The sequence below is a fragment of the Passer montanus genome, unplaced genomic scaffold, assembly GCF_014805655.1.
Source record: "Passer montanus isolate IOZ18808 unplaced genomic scaffold, ASM1480565v1 scaffold76, whole genome shotgun sequence".
In the NCBI taxonomy this organism is placed as follows: Eukaryota; Metazoa; Chordata; class Aves; order Passeriformes; family Passeridae; genus Passer; species Passer montanus.
In genome coordinates, this window is record NW_024372813.1 from 2,055,063 (window position 1) to 2,071,793 (window position 16,731).

At 45.7% G+C, this 16,731-nt stretch overlaps 1 protein-coding gene across 2 annotated transcripts in view; it reads right to left on the minus strand.

Moving 5' to 3' along the window:
* LOC120512684 (vascular endothelial growth factor receptor kdr-like) overlaps positions 1–16,731 on the minus strand; it is a 127,022-nt gene that overhangs the window by 65,329 nt on the left and 44,962 nt on the right. For both annotated transcript variants that reach the window (XM_039731264.1, XM_039731263.1), the window contains exons 4-9: positions 13,365–13,492; positions 8,920–9,079; positions 7,544–7,680; positions 5,944–6,103; positions 5,067–5,184; positions 2,645–2,820 (exon numbers count right to left, since the gene is read on the minus strand). In XM_039731264.1, coding sequence (XP_039587198.1) covers positions 2,645–2,820; positions 5,067–5,184; positions 5,944–6,103; positions 7,544–7,680; positions 8,920–9,079; positions 13,365–13,492 — 879 coding nt within the window. The remainder of the gene's footprint in view (positions 1–2,644; positions 2,821–5,066; positions 5,185–5,943; positions 6,104–7,543; positions 7,681–8,919; positions 9,080–13,364; positions 13,493–16,731) is intronic.

The following is a 16,731-nucleotide window of genomic DNA, read 5'->3' on the forward strand; positions in this document are numbered from 1 at the left end:
CTGCTTATGTAATTTTCCCTCTTCTCTTCAATAGTGTGGATCAGAACTCACTCCCTTTCTTAGATTCACCTCTGAAGTGAAAGGCTTGGCCCTGGATTTGGGGAGCAACCAGAAATTGCTCTTCACTCTCAGGGTATGTGGTTATTACTCAGCAGGAGGTTTATCAGGTGCAGGCTCCACCTTTTAGACACGATGCAAAACTGATACTCCACCCACTGTGTCCACTTGAAGCCCAAGAGGATTTTTCCATCAACTCCACTAATCCCTGTGTTCAAATCCCAGTTTCAGTAATTACAGGCTGCCTCTGGTTCTGAGCAGAGACATCAATCACACCTCCAGCTCAGAGGTGGTTTCTTTCAGATAATCCCTGCAGAAAGGGGCTACAAAGTGTGTTTTGGTCTCCTTCTCTTGTCTCAGAGTCTGCTGAAACTCCAAGCAATTTAATCTATTCAGCTGTGATACCCAGGTATCAGTCATGATGGCTGGAGATAAAGTGCCAGATTATTTGTGGAGAGTTAAGGGAAAAATTCCAATCTGCTTTCAGTTTGGAGCTTCTGAGTGTACTTGAAAGGAAAGCCCAGATCTGAAAAAGCAGCTCCTGAAAAAGCTGTCCCTGCCCTCTGAGGGGAAGCACAAGAGAAAGGGCAGTTTGGAGCAGCTTCAAGAGCCCGTTTTGCCCTTTTTGGGCTCTACCCATATGAATCTCAGTAAAATGATTCTGTTCTGGTCTGAGTGCTTCACACAGAGCACATCAGGGTGGTGCTGCAGGGAAGAGCCTGGCAGGGATGGCAGGATTCCCTGGGTGCTGCAGGGAAGAGCCTGGCAGGGATGGCAGGATTCCCTGGGTGCTGCAGGGAAGAGCCTGGCAGGGATGGCAGGATTCCCTGGGTGCTGGATGCCAGTGCTGCTGCAGCCAAGCAAACCCTCCCTGTCTGCAGCCTCAGCTTTCACCCATGGCACCCCAGGCAGGTCTTTCCTTGTTCTGCTCTCATTCCCTGATTTCCTGTCACCAGAAAAGGGACACTTGCTCTGTGGTTTTCCTGTGCATCACCACAGGACAGTTGGGGACACGCCTGCAGCTGCTAGACTTTGAGAAATGGGGGAGTTGCAATTAAATAATTACTGCTGATGAAGCCTTTGCTGGGCTGACCCCTGGAAAGGCTGAGGATGAGCAGCACTGTGTGGGGGATGGGATGCCCCAAGCTTGGGCAAGCCATGGACATGAAAAGCTTGTGCTGGAGTGGTTTGATCCTGAAATAGCCTCTTGCTGACAGAAAAAGGCTCTGTTTGTTTTTGGTTGCCTGTTTGGGGAAGGAGGAAACGCTCCCTTCTGCACGCAAACACCAATATTTACCTTGACAAGATAGTTTATTATCATTCTTAATTTTCTCTTCCTTTGAACGTTTCCGTTCTCTGAAGAGGCAAAACCATTGTGTAGAAAAACAATCTCAAGTGGACAAATTATGCAGCTTAACACGTTCCTCCTGCTCAGCTGAGCTGCAGGACCTGACCATGAGCATGTTCTTGGCTCCCTCCTCTCCTAAATCACACATTAACTTATGTCTTATTTCAGGTTTGTAATCTATCATATCCTATTTAACATTTTTAATAGGTCAGATGTACCTAAGTGACAAGTTCTCTACTTTTCAGGCATTATTTCTTTCTGAAAGGTGAAATGAGAAAAACATAACTGCTGGAAGCAACAATACATAGGTATATAAAAATTTGACAATTGAGAATAGTTTTAGGTGTAAAAAGGGTAAGGACAGGAGAATTCACCCCAGAAAAGAGAACAAACCTGTCTCAGTAACTACTCACTGCCCAAGTGGAAAATACAAAGGGAAAGCAGAGCTAACTTTTGCTGAACTCCTACTTGGCCTCATAATTCAATCTCTGTTGCCAAATTCAATGGATTAAAAGAGGCAGTGGGTGTGCAAAGAGACAATGTGGCTCTGCCCTGCATTATCCACCCAGGGAGGCTAATAAATGGCATTCCAGTATCTATTTTCCCGCTATGGCAAGTGAACCTGCTTCAGTGTATACCATGGCTTTCTCCAACTTCCACTGAAAAAGAACCTGTCCCTCAAATGCTGCCAGCAGAGAAGTGACAGAACAGAAAATACAGATTTAGAAAATGAATCTGGAGCAGGATGATGGACAGACATAAAAGCCAGGGCAGCTCCTCCAGTTCCTTCCGTCAGCCCCACTGGGACCCTTCCTGTCCCAGCAGATGTTCTCCAGTGCTTTGCCCAAGCTGCTTTTAAATCTCAAGGGATAAAACTTCCAGCCCTTCTCTTGGGAAACTGTGCCCCCAGTTCTAAGACCTCTCTACTCAATATGCTCCCAAGCTCCTATAAAAATGTGATGTTTGTGCCCTTTCCAGCATTTCCACCTCCCTGTGTGGAGCCAGCACTCGGTGCTGTGGGAGGTGCAGTGTCCCAGGGGAAGGGACTTGCATGACCCAGGGTCACACCAACTCCTCAGAGCAGCTGAAATGAGGGGTTCAGTGGATCCTGAGGGAGGTGGTGATCTCTGGGCAGTGCTAAACCCTGGGAAGTGCCACCCATTCCTGCTGACTGGCACAGTAGGATCACACAAACTAGGATAACCAACCCAGCAGAAGGAATTACACACAAGTCCTTACCTGTCACCACCAGCTGCATGGTGAGGTTCTTGTAGAGGCCGTATTTGGGGTTGCTCAGGACCATGGTGTAGTTCCCAGCATGTTTTGGTCTCACATCTCGTATTCCCAGTCTGTATTTCAGTGGATCTGGCTCGTAGCAGGTGTGGTTGTCCTTGATCAGTTTGCCATCCTTGTACCTGTGTGGGAAGTTCCATCAAGGCTCATCATGTCCCTGTCAACCCTCAGAAACCCTGTCACCCACATTAGGGGGCTAAAGGGTCATCCCAGCAAGGGAAATGCAGGTCTAGAATCACTGCTTGGATTAGATATTTATTCCTGTTACCCTTCCACACCAGAACTGATTCTCATATCCAGTGCTGTGGGATGGATTCATTCCACACAGGAAAAAGGTGGTTTATTTTATCTGAATGAATAGTGCCTCTCACATGCTCAGCTATGATCTAAATGCCCCCAGATGAAGCTGGATGGGCAACAGCAAGTGTGGGAAATCATGGAATAGCAAAATGTGAGTTGCCAGTTTTAAAGGAAGAGATTAATTCAGCAGAATTGTCTCTCAGGATGTCTCTGTGAGCCTTTACTGCTTCTGAAAAAGTTAAAACTCTGTGACCTGGAGAAGGCTGGTCCATAGGGAGGTCAGTGGGGAATTCCCAGCCTGGAATACTCTCTCAGGCCAAGAGAGCAGCATCTGCAGGAGAGGCTCCTCTTCACTGCTCACTCCACACGCATGTTTATGGTTAGGAAATAGGCCAGGCTTTGCCACACATGGAGCTTTGGGCCTTGTGGAAGGATGCTGGGGCATCTCCCACTGCCTGAGGATGCTGGAAACTTCCTTTGCAGTCATAAAAACAACCATCCTGGGAGACCTCCAACATCAACAGCTGGGGCTCCAAGGGAAGGCAGCTCTGGTGGTCCCAGGCAGCCACCAAAGAGCTCCACACTGAGCCCAGGAACAAAGGCTTGGCAGGGAGAAGGGGTCAGTCCCCATTTCAGCTCCCAAAACATCCCCATCCCTAAATAAAAGCAGCAATCAAAAACACCTCCTGGCACTGTTTCCACTAAAATTAGAGGATTTCATGTTATTTCACTGCTAATAAAATGCAGCAAGGCCAGCCCTGAGCATCCTTTTGCTGCCTGCCAGGCTCTCAGCTGGCCCAGGGCAGGTGCTCCAGGGAAATGCCATTGTCTCTGCCAAGACACACCCCTGCCAGCTGTCCCATGGGATTTAATGCAGTTAAAGATGTAAAAGGCATTGGATGGGGTCATTAAAGATAGAGCAGAAGAGAGGACAAGTGACGAAAGGATAAAGAGAGACTCAAATATCTCCTGGAGTTGCTGTTGGTTGCCCCTCCTGTTTAGCAGATCCATTGCACTCCTGGTGGAGCCTTTAGCTTGCTCAGGAGGCTTCACTGCAAGGATTTGCTGGCATAGGATTGGAGGACATTATTTAAAAGTTCAGGAGAGAAAGAATTTCTTATGTTAAAAATATGTCCTTTTCCTGTTATCCTCTGCCCCCTTGCAGACTGACCACCTCTACTGGGGCTAAGCAGGAAACCCTTCCCCAAGAGCTTTCTCCTTGGATCTCCCAAATCATTCTGTGCCCAGGGAAAATGAAATACACTTTTTTTCCTGCAAGGACCTTTCTTGCATGGCTAGGAGAAGAACACAGCCCGGGTGTGGGAAATGGCAAGACAGAAACTTCCACGTACACTGAAGGGTTTGATGTGCAGCTTTGGAAGAAGCTTAGATTGATGTAAAAATAAAGTACACAGACATTAAGCAGAAAAACTGTAAACTTATGTTTCTATAGTTGTAAGTAAGAATATGCCTTAAGTAAGTGAGAAACTGTATTGGGTGAGATGGTGAAGGGTTTGTAGTGTAGTAATGTAATTGTATAGAGTAAGCTAAGAGTTTAGATGTTATCATAGAAGCATGTGTGTGTATGTGTGATAGGAGCCCATTGGATAAAAGTATCTACAGTGCAGCAGAAGTGAGTAAAGGTGATGGGTTAGGAAAGCAAAATAAACTTTGGGGCAACTGTCCATTGGATCAGAAAGTTCTATATTGTTTTTTAACAAAGAACTTGTGACTACTTTGAGCTATGGCCAACTGCTTGCTCCTTTAAAATCTCATGGCCTTTGAGACTGATGTTTATCTGAGCAATAAATCATTTTTAGCCCAACTGTGGTCCCATCCCTTCAATTAAAGCAGTGATAATAATACCTGGGAATGAGAGGTGGCTGGCCCAGCCTCCCAGAGCTCAGGAGCCCAGAGTAGAGCCACAGTTCCTCAGCTGAGCTCAGCCCACAGCTCGGAGCATTCCCAGCTCCCATCCCTGACCTGTGTGGTGAGGAACGGTGGTGATCTGTTCCAGACAGGATTCCTAAAGGAGCCCAGGCATTCCTGCTGTTGCTGGGGCACTCACCAGGTGACAGTGGGCCGAGGAAAGGCGTCCACCTTGGCAGCCAGTTTCAGGGACTTGTGTCCTGAGGTAATCTCGTAGTAAGGCCCTTTCTTGTGTGAGACCGTGATGTAGGGTTTTTCTGGGAAGAGAAATGAGCAGGGAGATTGGAATGGCAGTTCTGCCACAGCACAGAGCTCACACCTGTGATTGCTCTGTTCCCACAGAGAGATTTTTTCCAATACAGACCTGCACAGAACCAACTGGATCAGGCTGTTCCCTCAGCTCCCCTGTGCAGCCCAGCCTCAGCCATGAAGGGCTGTTCCCACACGAAGGAATTCACATGGAAAGCAGAGGATATGGACTTGCATTGCCCCTGGGTTGGTGTGGGAAGTGCCTGGGGCATTTCTTGTCCATGTGGAGCCCACAGGATGGATTTTCCAGGGCCTCAGCAACCACACTTGGTGCCAGCTTTTTCAAACACTTCAGCTCTCTCAGACATGACAGAATCCCAGAATGGTTTGGGCTGGGAGTGACCTCAAAGCCCATCCATTCCCAGCCCTGCCATGGCAGGGACACCTCCCACTGTCCCAGGCTGCTCCAAGCCCTGTCCAACCTGGCCTTGAACACTTCCAGGGATCCAGGGGCAGCCACAGCTGCTCTGGGCATCCTGTGCCAGGGCTTGCCAGGGATTCCTTCCCAAGAGCCCATCTAAATGTACCTCTTGAATTTGCTTGAAGACATGAGAGCTGACTCCCATTGACTAATTAGAGGTTATAGATGATTAATGGTTGACTTTCTCCCTAGTGCCATTTCAATCAACAGCTTTTACAGCCTGGCATTATCCTCTAAGCTGAGCACTGTGGTTCCTGGTCCCTCCTGGTTTGGCTGCAGCACTCACCATACACAGTGACAGTGACATTGGCCTCCAGCCTGGTGGCATTGAATGTCCTGCAGATGTACAGGCCCCCATCTTCCATGGTGACATTTTCAATTATCAGGCTGCTGCCAGCTTTGTACACAACATCACTCTGGTCCATTGTTCTCCTGGGGTGAGGGTGCTGGGAGTCACAAAAAACAGGGTCAAAAAGCAGAGTAAACTGGATTATTGTGTTCACCCTTTCCAAGGCTGCCAGTAAAGGAAAGCAGTGATTCGTATCAAAATGATCACAAGTCCCTATCACTGAAATAAATAATATAAAAGGCAGATCAGCAGGAAGAGCTCTTGTGTGAAGTTTCATTATCAAGTCTAATAAGAGAGAGAAGCAGAGTGGAAATGTGGCACTTTGCACTGAATTCTGGGCAGTTAAACAAGGGGATGCATCCCAGCCCTTCTCCAGGACCAAATCCCAAGGATCTCAGGGTAAAACTGCTGCAGGGTCAGAGCTGTGCTCTGAGGGTTTGGTTTTGAGGGTTTTTAAATTTATTTTGGTCACAGTCAGTATTTTTTCTGTATTAAAAACCTCCTGCTTTCTAAAATAAATATATTATGACAGAAATGTAATATATTATGACAGCCAAGTGCCAATGCAAATTCCTGGAGAATTTTAGAAAGCATTGTAGCTTTCGATAGGCTTTTTGATCCCAGAGATTTGGTCAAGAAGTTTTAAATTTATAATGTTAGAAATATAAGGAGAGTTCATAAGAAAACTAATCTTTTCCACCATATCGGGTTCAAGAAACCAAATTCATTCAGTAACACTGTAGTGCTTGGACCTCTATGAATTCTATGATATATTTTCTGTAGTTTCCTCACTGGAACAAACTCAGATTTTTTTTTTTAAGGAAACAAATCAAAATTAATCTGTTTTTAGGAATCACATTTTACACCTTCCCAAAAGGCTTAGATGCTTCTTTACAATGTATATTTTGCTGAACTAAAAAGAAAAAAAAACCCCAATTATTTTAATTCTCAGCACCAAACAGACTCAAGAATAGAATCTCAGACAAATGAACTGATTTGGGAAATGATCCCCCTCAGTTTTGTTTTTTTTAGGAGAAGTGAGAGGGTTTGGTACCTCAAATGTTAAGTCTTACTTATTTCTACTTCAAATTTGGCACTTTTGTATTGTATCCACAAAAAGCGCATGACTCAGAATTTACATTTCATTCTTTGGGGACGATTTCCACAGGTTCAGCTCTGTTTTCCTTTGCTTTTTCCACTTCATAAATACCAAAATAGATGGGGAGATTGACAGCTTACAACCTGCATTTGAGACTTGTCACTGTGAGACAGCCAGGACAGAAGGAATGAAGGAGTTTTTCTTCCCAAAAAAAAAGGAAACACTCCTGGCTTTTCTTGCCAGGGTTTATTTAATGAGGTTTGCAGTTTAATCTGCAGGTTCAAGTAGGACAGAGAAGTTTTAGATTCATCCAAACACAAAGTTCAATCAGTGATAGGCTTATGAATTGTTGGATAATTTCAGAAGAAGTAATAATTAGGTTTTTCCAGCCCTGTGAATTTTGGGAAGAGGGGGAATACAGGGATTCCATGCACTCACTGTGCCACGGGGACATGTCCAGATGAACTCGATGCGCCCATTGATGAAGGTCTCTGCTTTGCACTCCAGCTTGAGGGTTTCTCCAACCAGCAGCTTTTTGGCACTTGCCTTCAGAGCCAGGTTCTGTATTCTGCCCTCTGTAATGGAAGAGGCAAAGCTGTGACCAGCAGCATCCCTGCATCAGTCTGGGATCCACCAGTGGATCCCTGCTCCCAAGCACACAGTCGGGAACAGCTGCTCTTCCATGTGCCGTGGCTCCAACCCTCTCATCAGCTCCCCAGAAAAGAGTTTCCAAAGGTGACTCCTCCTTTGGAGGGCCTCAAAATGAAAGGATCCACTTTTGCTGGACATGAGATGTGTTACTCCTGCCCAGCAACCTTTCCTTCCTGAATGGGATCCCCAAATCCCCCAATGGGATCCCCAAGTCTTGCTCTTACACCTTTGTCAATGCCTTAAATACATCAGCTCTGAACTTCCACCAGTTTTTGGTGCCCAATACCCAAACCACACCCAACCACTGACAGTAACACACGACAGAAAGGGATTTCCTGGGTCCTTTTGAGCTGCAGAGGGATGGTCTAAGAGGTTTTGCAGGTTTGCATTTATGATTTTAATAAAAAAAATTACTCCAACAAGAAAAAAAAGGGAGAAAGAGAGAGATTTGCAGGACTTTTATTTGGCTGTCATACAAATTTACAAGCCTGTTGTTCAAAGCTGGGTGCTGATTGTGTAGAAAGATGCCATGAGCTAATGGGAATGAAGTCCAAGTAAATAGAAGATATATGAGGAGACAAAGAACACACATGGAAAACAAAAGAAAAATAAATTCTAATTGGTTTCATATAAATGCCCAGCACTCAAAAATTTAATGTTCAGTTGCTTCAAATTCAGATTTTAATTATGAGCTGAAGCTCAGCTGTAAATCCAAAGGAAATGGTGTAGTAAATCAGCAAGAGAAAATCTATAAAAAGCAAAGATGTGAATTAGCAGTGTAGTGAGGTTTTTATATGATGATCACACGTGGTTAATGACCAGAAGCAAAAAGAAAGCTGCTGTTTGCTTTGTCCTGAACCAGCAGTTGTTTTAATGTAAACACAGCTCAATCCAAGCAAACAAAGCCTTGGTGGGGTTTGAATAAAACACTCCTGTTTTGTACCACCTCAGCGCTTGGTCATTTTTCAAAACCAGGAGTGGCTCCAATCCAAGTTCTATTGAATAGGGAGAAAGAAAGGAAGAATGAGTTTACTTTTAGCATTCCAGCTTGGACTTGCCACAGATGCAGCCCAGGGAGATCTATCAGACAGACCGGAGGCTGAGCAAGGAATGACACCCAGGAGCTGCCAGTGACAGGCTCTGTGCTGCTCCCTGGCACTCACCCAGTCTCTGGGCCATGTAGTAGGAGTTGAAGATGCTGCCGTTGACGTGGGCCGAGCACGTGAGGATCCCAGAGGGCACGAAGGAGTGGGAGGAGATGACAAAGCCTCTCTTGGGGTCCCACAGCACCTTCTTGGAGTTGATCTCTGCAGAAGAAGGGTACTGCAAGGGAACAGACAAGGAGTGAGAATCCTGTTCCCCTCAGATTGCTCTGCCTTAGGGGCAGGCAGGGCTTTGACCTTCCCCAGGGCTTTGGGGTCTCTGTCCACACAGATCTGCAGCAGCAGCAGCAGCCTGAGCAAACAGGTCAGCCCTCCCTAAGGCAGGAGTGTCTTTGAAACTCAAAGCACCAAACTTGGGCAGCCAGTTCAGGAGTCCCAGTCCTCTCAGATCTCATTTCCCTCATCCCTTCTTTGGTAATCATTATGCCAATCTTATATGAATTCTGTGGGGTGATCTTTTTGGAGGTGTTTCCTCCCAGTGCCACATGGAGCTACCACATATTTTCCTCACTGTACTTTAAAAACATGTGTGAAGTTAGACTCTCCCAAAAATCAGAATTGTTCATGAACTCACCTGACTGTGGTTATGTATGAGCTCTGCTCTGTGGGCACTCCCCAGATTGTCTCTATCCCACAGAAGGGGGGAGACACTCTCAGACCACCCCAAGGATTGCCATGGAAGCTGCCTGGGTGACTTAGGAGTGTAAACCACAGAAATAAAGAGACTAAAGCACTTTCTGGTCTAAATTTGTAAATACTTGTAATGTTGTGAGATTCTTGAAAAAAACCTCTCAATTCTGCTAATGAAAAAGTGAGAATAGAAAAGGCAAATGTAGAAAATAAACTAGAGCAAAAATTCATTTAATGAGAATGAACCCTCCTCTGTCTACCCTTGGACAATACCAGTGTTGAGCAGCTTGGCTTTTGTTGGGGGGAATAATCAGTTTATTGTTATTATTAGCACACAGGGAAATCCTCTATTTGCTAGAGGGAATGCAATTTACTTTCCAAAAATTTTGAAAATTCTGGATTATAATGTACAAAACAACTATGTGAAATTAAAAGAGCTCCCTGAAATGCTCAGGGAGTTTCAGGGTTTGCAGGTGGGGGAATGAAAGCACAGGTAGCTCTGGCTTTCTCAGCAGGACACAGGGAGGCTCTTTAGGACTGAGGATGCTCTTTGGGAGTGTTGAGATCACTTCTGCCCAAAAAATGAAAAGTTTGGGCAAACCTCAGCGTGCCTGCAGTTATCTCATGGTAATTAACTTTATTTGCTTCTCCCTCCTTCTCCTCATATCCTGGCTGCTCAAAGGTGAGGCAAGGGGAGGTTTTCCTTTTCAGAGAGACCCTGCTTCAGCTCTGGGAGCTAACCACTGGACAGAAAGCAGGAATTTCACCCCTGATGGGACAGTTTTGCTCCTGTTCCTCTTGTGTGCAGCTCCTGTTTGTCTCCCAGCAATCAGGACTCTGGTTTGGCAGGGCAGCTTAAATTGGATTCAGTTTAAAAATCCTCCTGCTCCACACAGTTTGCAGCCTGGGGCTCTGGACACACAAGTGACCAGGCTGGCCTTGGTTTGGGTCAATTGTTACAATTCCAGCATGGACCAAACCCAAAGGAATTCTGGCTGAGAAGCTGGTGATGCTGCACAGGGAAGGGGGGACAGCCAGACAGTCGCTGTCTTTTGGAGCAGCATTTGTTCTGACAGCAGTAGGAAAAAGGATCTCTTGTAAATGCTTTTGAAATAATCAAGCTGTGGCATCTCTGTTTAGAACCATGAAGAAAAATAGGAAAAATTACAGAAAGATATCTGAAACCTGAGGCATAATCATGCTTTAGCACTCATGAAGGTCAAAGCTGGAGGTGGCAAATGCACACTGAACCAGATCAGCGACTAAACAGATCTGACATGACTGAAAAAGCTCTTTTTGCCCCGAATTAAAATAATATTAAGTAAAATTAAAAGTCTGAGCTGTGTGTCTTAAGCACATCATCTTTAATAACAAAGATGATATATTGAGATAGCTGGGATCTGCTTAGCGTAAGCAAGAGGTACCTTTCTCTGAGCATGTTTAAAGAGAGTGCAATGATTTAAAAGTATAATGGTAACATAAGGAACTTAATTTACAGTGGCAAAGAGTCCATTTTCCACAAGAATAATAAAACGTGATAAAGCTGAACTTCAGGGTTTGGCAGCTCTGCTCCCCGATGCCTGGGGGAAGGGGGAAGGAAAAATAACCCTACTCAGGAGGCCCTTTTCAACACCACACAGAGATTAAACATCTTCATAAAATATTCACAAATACCTATTTAAACAATCAAACAAAAAAGCGTCAATGCTGCTCGAAGGAAATCACAGTGGCTTTCCTCCCTTTGAAGTCTTGTCCTCCCTCTCCAGTTGTCTCCTGGAGATTAAATTTGGAAGGAGAGGATGTTCTAAATTTGTCTGATGGCCTGGCTCACCTCTCCTCCCCCATGCTCACCTCCGCCCCTCTCCTGCCCCGCTTCCTCCCGGCGCAGGAGCCGCCACCTTGGCGCTGTGGTGCTGCCTGAGGACTTCAGCTTTTACACTTTTCAAACCCTGTACTGCACTAGTGTGTAACTCTGAACTCCATCTACAGTGTTAGTTAACTGTCTTCACATTTTGGTCCGACAAAACAATCCCTCTAGGCCTGAGATTCAAGGACACTCTACTGCCTCAGGCCCCAAAAATAACAACAGAAGTGATTTGGGGGGAGCAAACTGGGGGAGTACGACTCCACTGCCTGAAGCTGTAATTGGAGGATTAAGCCCTGATATGTAAATGGTCCAATTTTATAACTGTCTGAAAAACTTGTGACCATCGTCCATCTTGGGTGTGTCCTCAGAGGCTTCTGACTGCCCAAGGTGAACCCATTGAAGGCCTTTAATGAACACCCACTTTGTTCTCTTCATCTTGTTCAGCCTCTGTTCTAGCTAGGCACTGAAGGCATCACTGGGATTCCCAGCCAGGGCCAAGCCAGCGGTGCCATCCACAGCTGGATCCTGGAGCTTCCCAAGGTGCCACGTCCCAGCAGCTCCCAGCTCCTCTGGGAGCTGTGCCCAACCTCTGCCTCCCTGCCCTGAGCCCCAGCTGCTCAGCCTTGGAGGGGGAGGTCTTCTGGGGACAGCTTTTTGTGGGAGAGATTTCGGTGGAGATTTTGTTCCAGCAGCCAGGCTGCAGTTTGTGTTTGGAGAAATGACTGGGAATTTAGCTGGGAAGAAGGAAGAGCAGGGCTGCCCATCAATAATAAACATGGAAATGGGAATTCCAAGGCCACTCTGATGCTGCCAGGGTCTGCAGCACTGCTCCAGCCATGAATTTGGTGAAGCAGGCTCAGATCAGAGAGGGATGTTTCATTTTTATAGCCAAGGAGGAAGGTGGTAAGATTTATCCAGCCTAAAACGATAACTGGAGAGGAGCCTTTTCCCCCACTTTTTTAATCCCTGCTGATGAATTTTAAAATTAGAGATCTCCAAAGCAAAAAGGCCCCTGCTGTCCCTCTGCACCTGTACTGGGAACATGCCATGGGTCCCAGCAGGAGCTGGAGCCCATCCCAGTCCCCTGTGATTCCAGGTGCTGCCTCCCAGTAAAAGGGGACATCAAAGGCATGGAACTGCCACCAGGAGCAGAGGTGCTTAGACCATCTCTTCCATATCCAGAACAGCCTCATCCCTCACAGTCCCTCCAGAATGGGCTGAGAAAAGGGCACAGGATGAGATCCTGTTCCCTTCAGGATTTCCTGAGCTGTCAGACTGGCAGAGGAAGGGAAGGGCACAGAGTTCCTGACATAAAATGCAGGATTGGAGCCAGGAGACCTCTGTCCTGTTCCTCACTCCATGACAGGCTACTCTGGAGTGCAGTTCTGAAGCCCTTTAAATGTGTAACTCCATCAACTGATCAGGACCCAGACCTTAAATTTCCATTTTTATTATCCCAAACAGCCTTGGCATGCACAGACTGTGCTGTAACCTTGACATTCAGGTGTAACTCCAGCCAAAGGGATGGATGCTGGAGCCATCTATTCCCAAGGCTGAAACTTGGTTTGAATTGATGAAATGAAGCAAAAATGGGCAATTGTTCTAAGGAGGTTCAAGGTATAAAGAGAGAACCTTTCAGAGACAGCCAGGTGTTATGCAAAGAATTTTGAAGGAAAATAGTGCTTTGTCATCTACCTCTGCCAATTTATGGAGGAACACCAAGCCACAACATAAAAAAAATGTGCTAAACTCAGCCTAATCCCCAAAAAAATCCTTTTACCCAATTCAACAGTAACACATTGCAAGAAAAGGTTCACATTTCTGGATTTTCAGGGTCTTTGCTATTTTTTATGGAATTTACCCAGCTTTATACACCTAAATTTTTATTTTTCTGCACTTTATTGGCAGCCCAGATCTTGAACTGAGCTTCTCTGAAGCCACCTCTTACCTGGATGAGCTTGGGTGTGATGTCTGGTGAGGTGACCCGGCAGGGGATCACCACTGTTCTCTTATCATCCGTGATGTAGATGATGTCGGGGTGCTCCGGGTGCATCTCCACAAATGGATTCCTGTAGTCTGCAGGGAAGAGAACATGGATTAGGAAAACTGCTCAGTCACTGGGAAGGCTCAGCAGTGTGAGCACTGAGCTGCCCAGAAAGCTTCCCTGGGGTCAGGACATGCAGTGACATCCTGCCACTGCCACACAGGGCTTAGAGCCAATGACCAATTCCTTGCGTTCAGCCCCATGTTCATCCAGAAATTGCCCAGAACAGCACATTGCTGTGCAGACACATGAAAACTGCATGGATTACCAGCTCAGGATGCCAAGATACTTGTGGGCCTGGGGAGCCCCCCTGTCCTTCACCTGGGGATATCAACATGCATTTCTTGACTGATGACAACATTTGCTTAAGGAATGTCATGGAAATACCCATGTGCTGACAGCTGGAATTAACCCTCAGAGAATCAGCTTGGTGCAGAGCTGGAGCTCCTTTGCTCCACAACCCACCCCAGTTTCACTCCCAACCACAGCAAGGCAGGGATGGACACAGCAGAGTGGCCATGCCGCCTTTTGTGGGGTTTGGAGCTTCATTTTAGCCCTGAGAACTGGGAATTTTGTCCTTAGCAGACAAAAGGAACCATGGGCTTCATCAGGAGGAGAGCAAGGGGATTGGGGCTGTGTGTGTGACAGGCCACGTGTGAGGTGGTGGTGGTGGTGTTTTACAAAAGACACTCGGGGCACTGTGCAAGGACCAGAGACGTGGGATTTGTGTATGGACCTGGGACAAGGGGCTGAGCATGAGCACTGGACCTAAGGCAGATAAAGACCCAAAATCGGGATGATTTCTCTAATTTCTAGTGCTGGTTTTTATGCCAGCTTTTCTTCCACGCCACTGGTTAATTCTGGCTGTGCTTTGGTGTAAGGGCATTACAGGAAACGTTATGTGAGAGAGATTAATTAAAATTAAAACATTAGATCTGTAATCTCCACACATTTAGGAAGTTTCAGATACACATCTGAACCTTCTGGTCAGGCAGGCCCTGGTTCTAATCAAGCCCTGAGCTGAGAAACCTGATCTTTGAACCATAACTTTGTAGTTTGGTCCAAGCCCCAAAACAAATAGGAAATATTTATACTCAGTCCGGTGTCTCGTGCACTTTCCCAAAAATGCTAAATTCTCCTGTTGAGTCACATTATGAAAATGTGTTTAGTGTTTATCCCTGCAGCTTAATCCCTCTGCAGTCTTGCTCTCCAGTTGAGCCACACTGGGAGGTATCAAATGTGACAATATTTTTATTCTACTTAAAAGAAGACACCGGATAATTAAAAGAAGATCATTGGATTGTTTGTGATAGGAAAAAGCAGAGAAAGTAGATTTTTGTGTATTGGCAACAAAATGCAAAAAGGTGTCAGGGGAAATGTAATCACAATTATTTCTTGTCTTGCGGAGAAAAGGAAAGAACAAGGAATGTGCCACGTGACAGGGGACAGACAAGGGTGTAGAATGGATGGAAAAGGGTATAGGATGGATGCATAGAGGCCAAAAGGAAATTTGCTGGGGAAAAAAATTAGCTTCCTGATACCAAACTATTCACAATTCAGGATCAAATTTTGACTGCAAAGATGGAAGCACTGAATTTAAAACTATTTCTGCCAGTATTTTTAGAAAGAATTTCAGAATAGCACTGTTTGTTTAAGAAGTAACATAAATCAAAAGAAGGCAGCTAAGCAAATATGAAATAATCCTAAAAGACAGGAAAATATTGAACTGTGCAATGATTGATGCATCTTAGTCGAAACAGAATAAAAAGTCTTCAAAATATTTCCTGTTCAGAAAAAAAAATTATTTAACCCATTCTCTACCATCTTTCCAAAACCCCAAGACTCATCACTACCAAATTTTCCGATTCACAAGGGATCTAAAATTAATCTACCTTTTTCCAGCTGCAAATAGGACAGGTATGGTGCTACTGATCCACCTAATGGGAAGGGAAGCAGGGAGTGTGACAAAAAGCTGTATTTCAGTCCTAACTGATTTTTAATAGCAGCCTGCTCCTCAATTGCCACATGTCCAACCAGGGGCTGCAGATAAACTATCCCAGATAAGCTACAATCTGAATTGGAGGCAAACTAGATAAATACGGCTTTCTACCATCATTCTTTGAAATCTTGATGGTATCTTAAAATCACCATGCACTTAACAGTAGTAAGAGGCAGCTTCTGCATGATAAAGATTGGGAAAAGGAAAGCTGCAGTGATTGTTAATAACTCGTGGGTGTTGGGTGTTCTTGGCATTCTCACTGTGTTTAAAAATAAAAAGAGAAAATGGTTTTTTATTTTATGGGTTCTCCTCTTTCCTAAGCCAGTGGGGTGTCCTAGAGCACATGACTCTGACTTGTGTTATCTCAGTGACTTGTGTTCTCTCACTGCTTTATCCAGTTTATAACCAAGCCGGGAGAGTTCTCTGCCTCTGAAAGGACTTTTCCTTCTCTGTTTCCATCTGCAGTATCAGAGCTCTTAAACAGGTGGGAATACTTGTGGGAGGATACCTGTGGGTGGATACCTGTGCAGTACCACAATACCACTGGGATTGGCCCAGCTGGGCAGAGCAGGATGCTGATAAAGCCAAGGTTGTGGTTTCATTCTCACTGTGTTTAAAAATAGAAAGAGAAAATGTTTTTTTATTTTATGGGTTCTCCTGTTTCCTAAGCCAGTGGGGTGTCCTAGAGCACATGACTCTGACTTGTGTTATCTCAGTGACTTGTGTTCTCTCACTGCTTTATCCAGTTTATACCCAAGCCAGGAGAGTTCTCTGCCTCTGAAAGGACTTTTCCTTCTCTGTTTCCATCTGCAGTATCAGAGCTCTTAAACAGGTGGGAATACTTGTGGGAGGATACCTGTGGGTGGATACCTGTGCAGTACCACAATACCACTGGGATTGGCCCAGCTGGGCAGAGCAGGATGCTGATAAAGCCAAGGTTGTGGTTTTGATCCCTTTTTGGGCTGTTCACTTAAGATCTGGACTCCGTGATCCTTTGGGGTCCCTTCCAACCTGGAATACTCTGTGATTTCAGCTCCTGGAGTGGGGGTGCTGCACTTTGGCCATCAGGGGACAGTGACAGGGCCAGGCAGCTGCAGGGGAAAGTCAAGCACCTGGGTCTGTCCCTGAGGCCAGGGAAGCTTTGTTTCCCTCCCTAACTGTGGAACCCTGTGCAGAAGGAAAAAAACAATGTCACAGAATCCCAGAATGGTTTGGGTTGGAACCTTAAAGCCCATCCAGTTCCATCTCTGCTATGGGCAGGGACACCTCTCA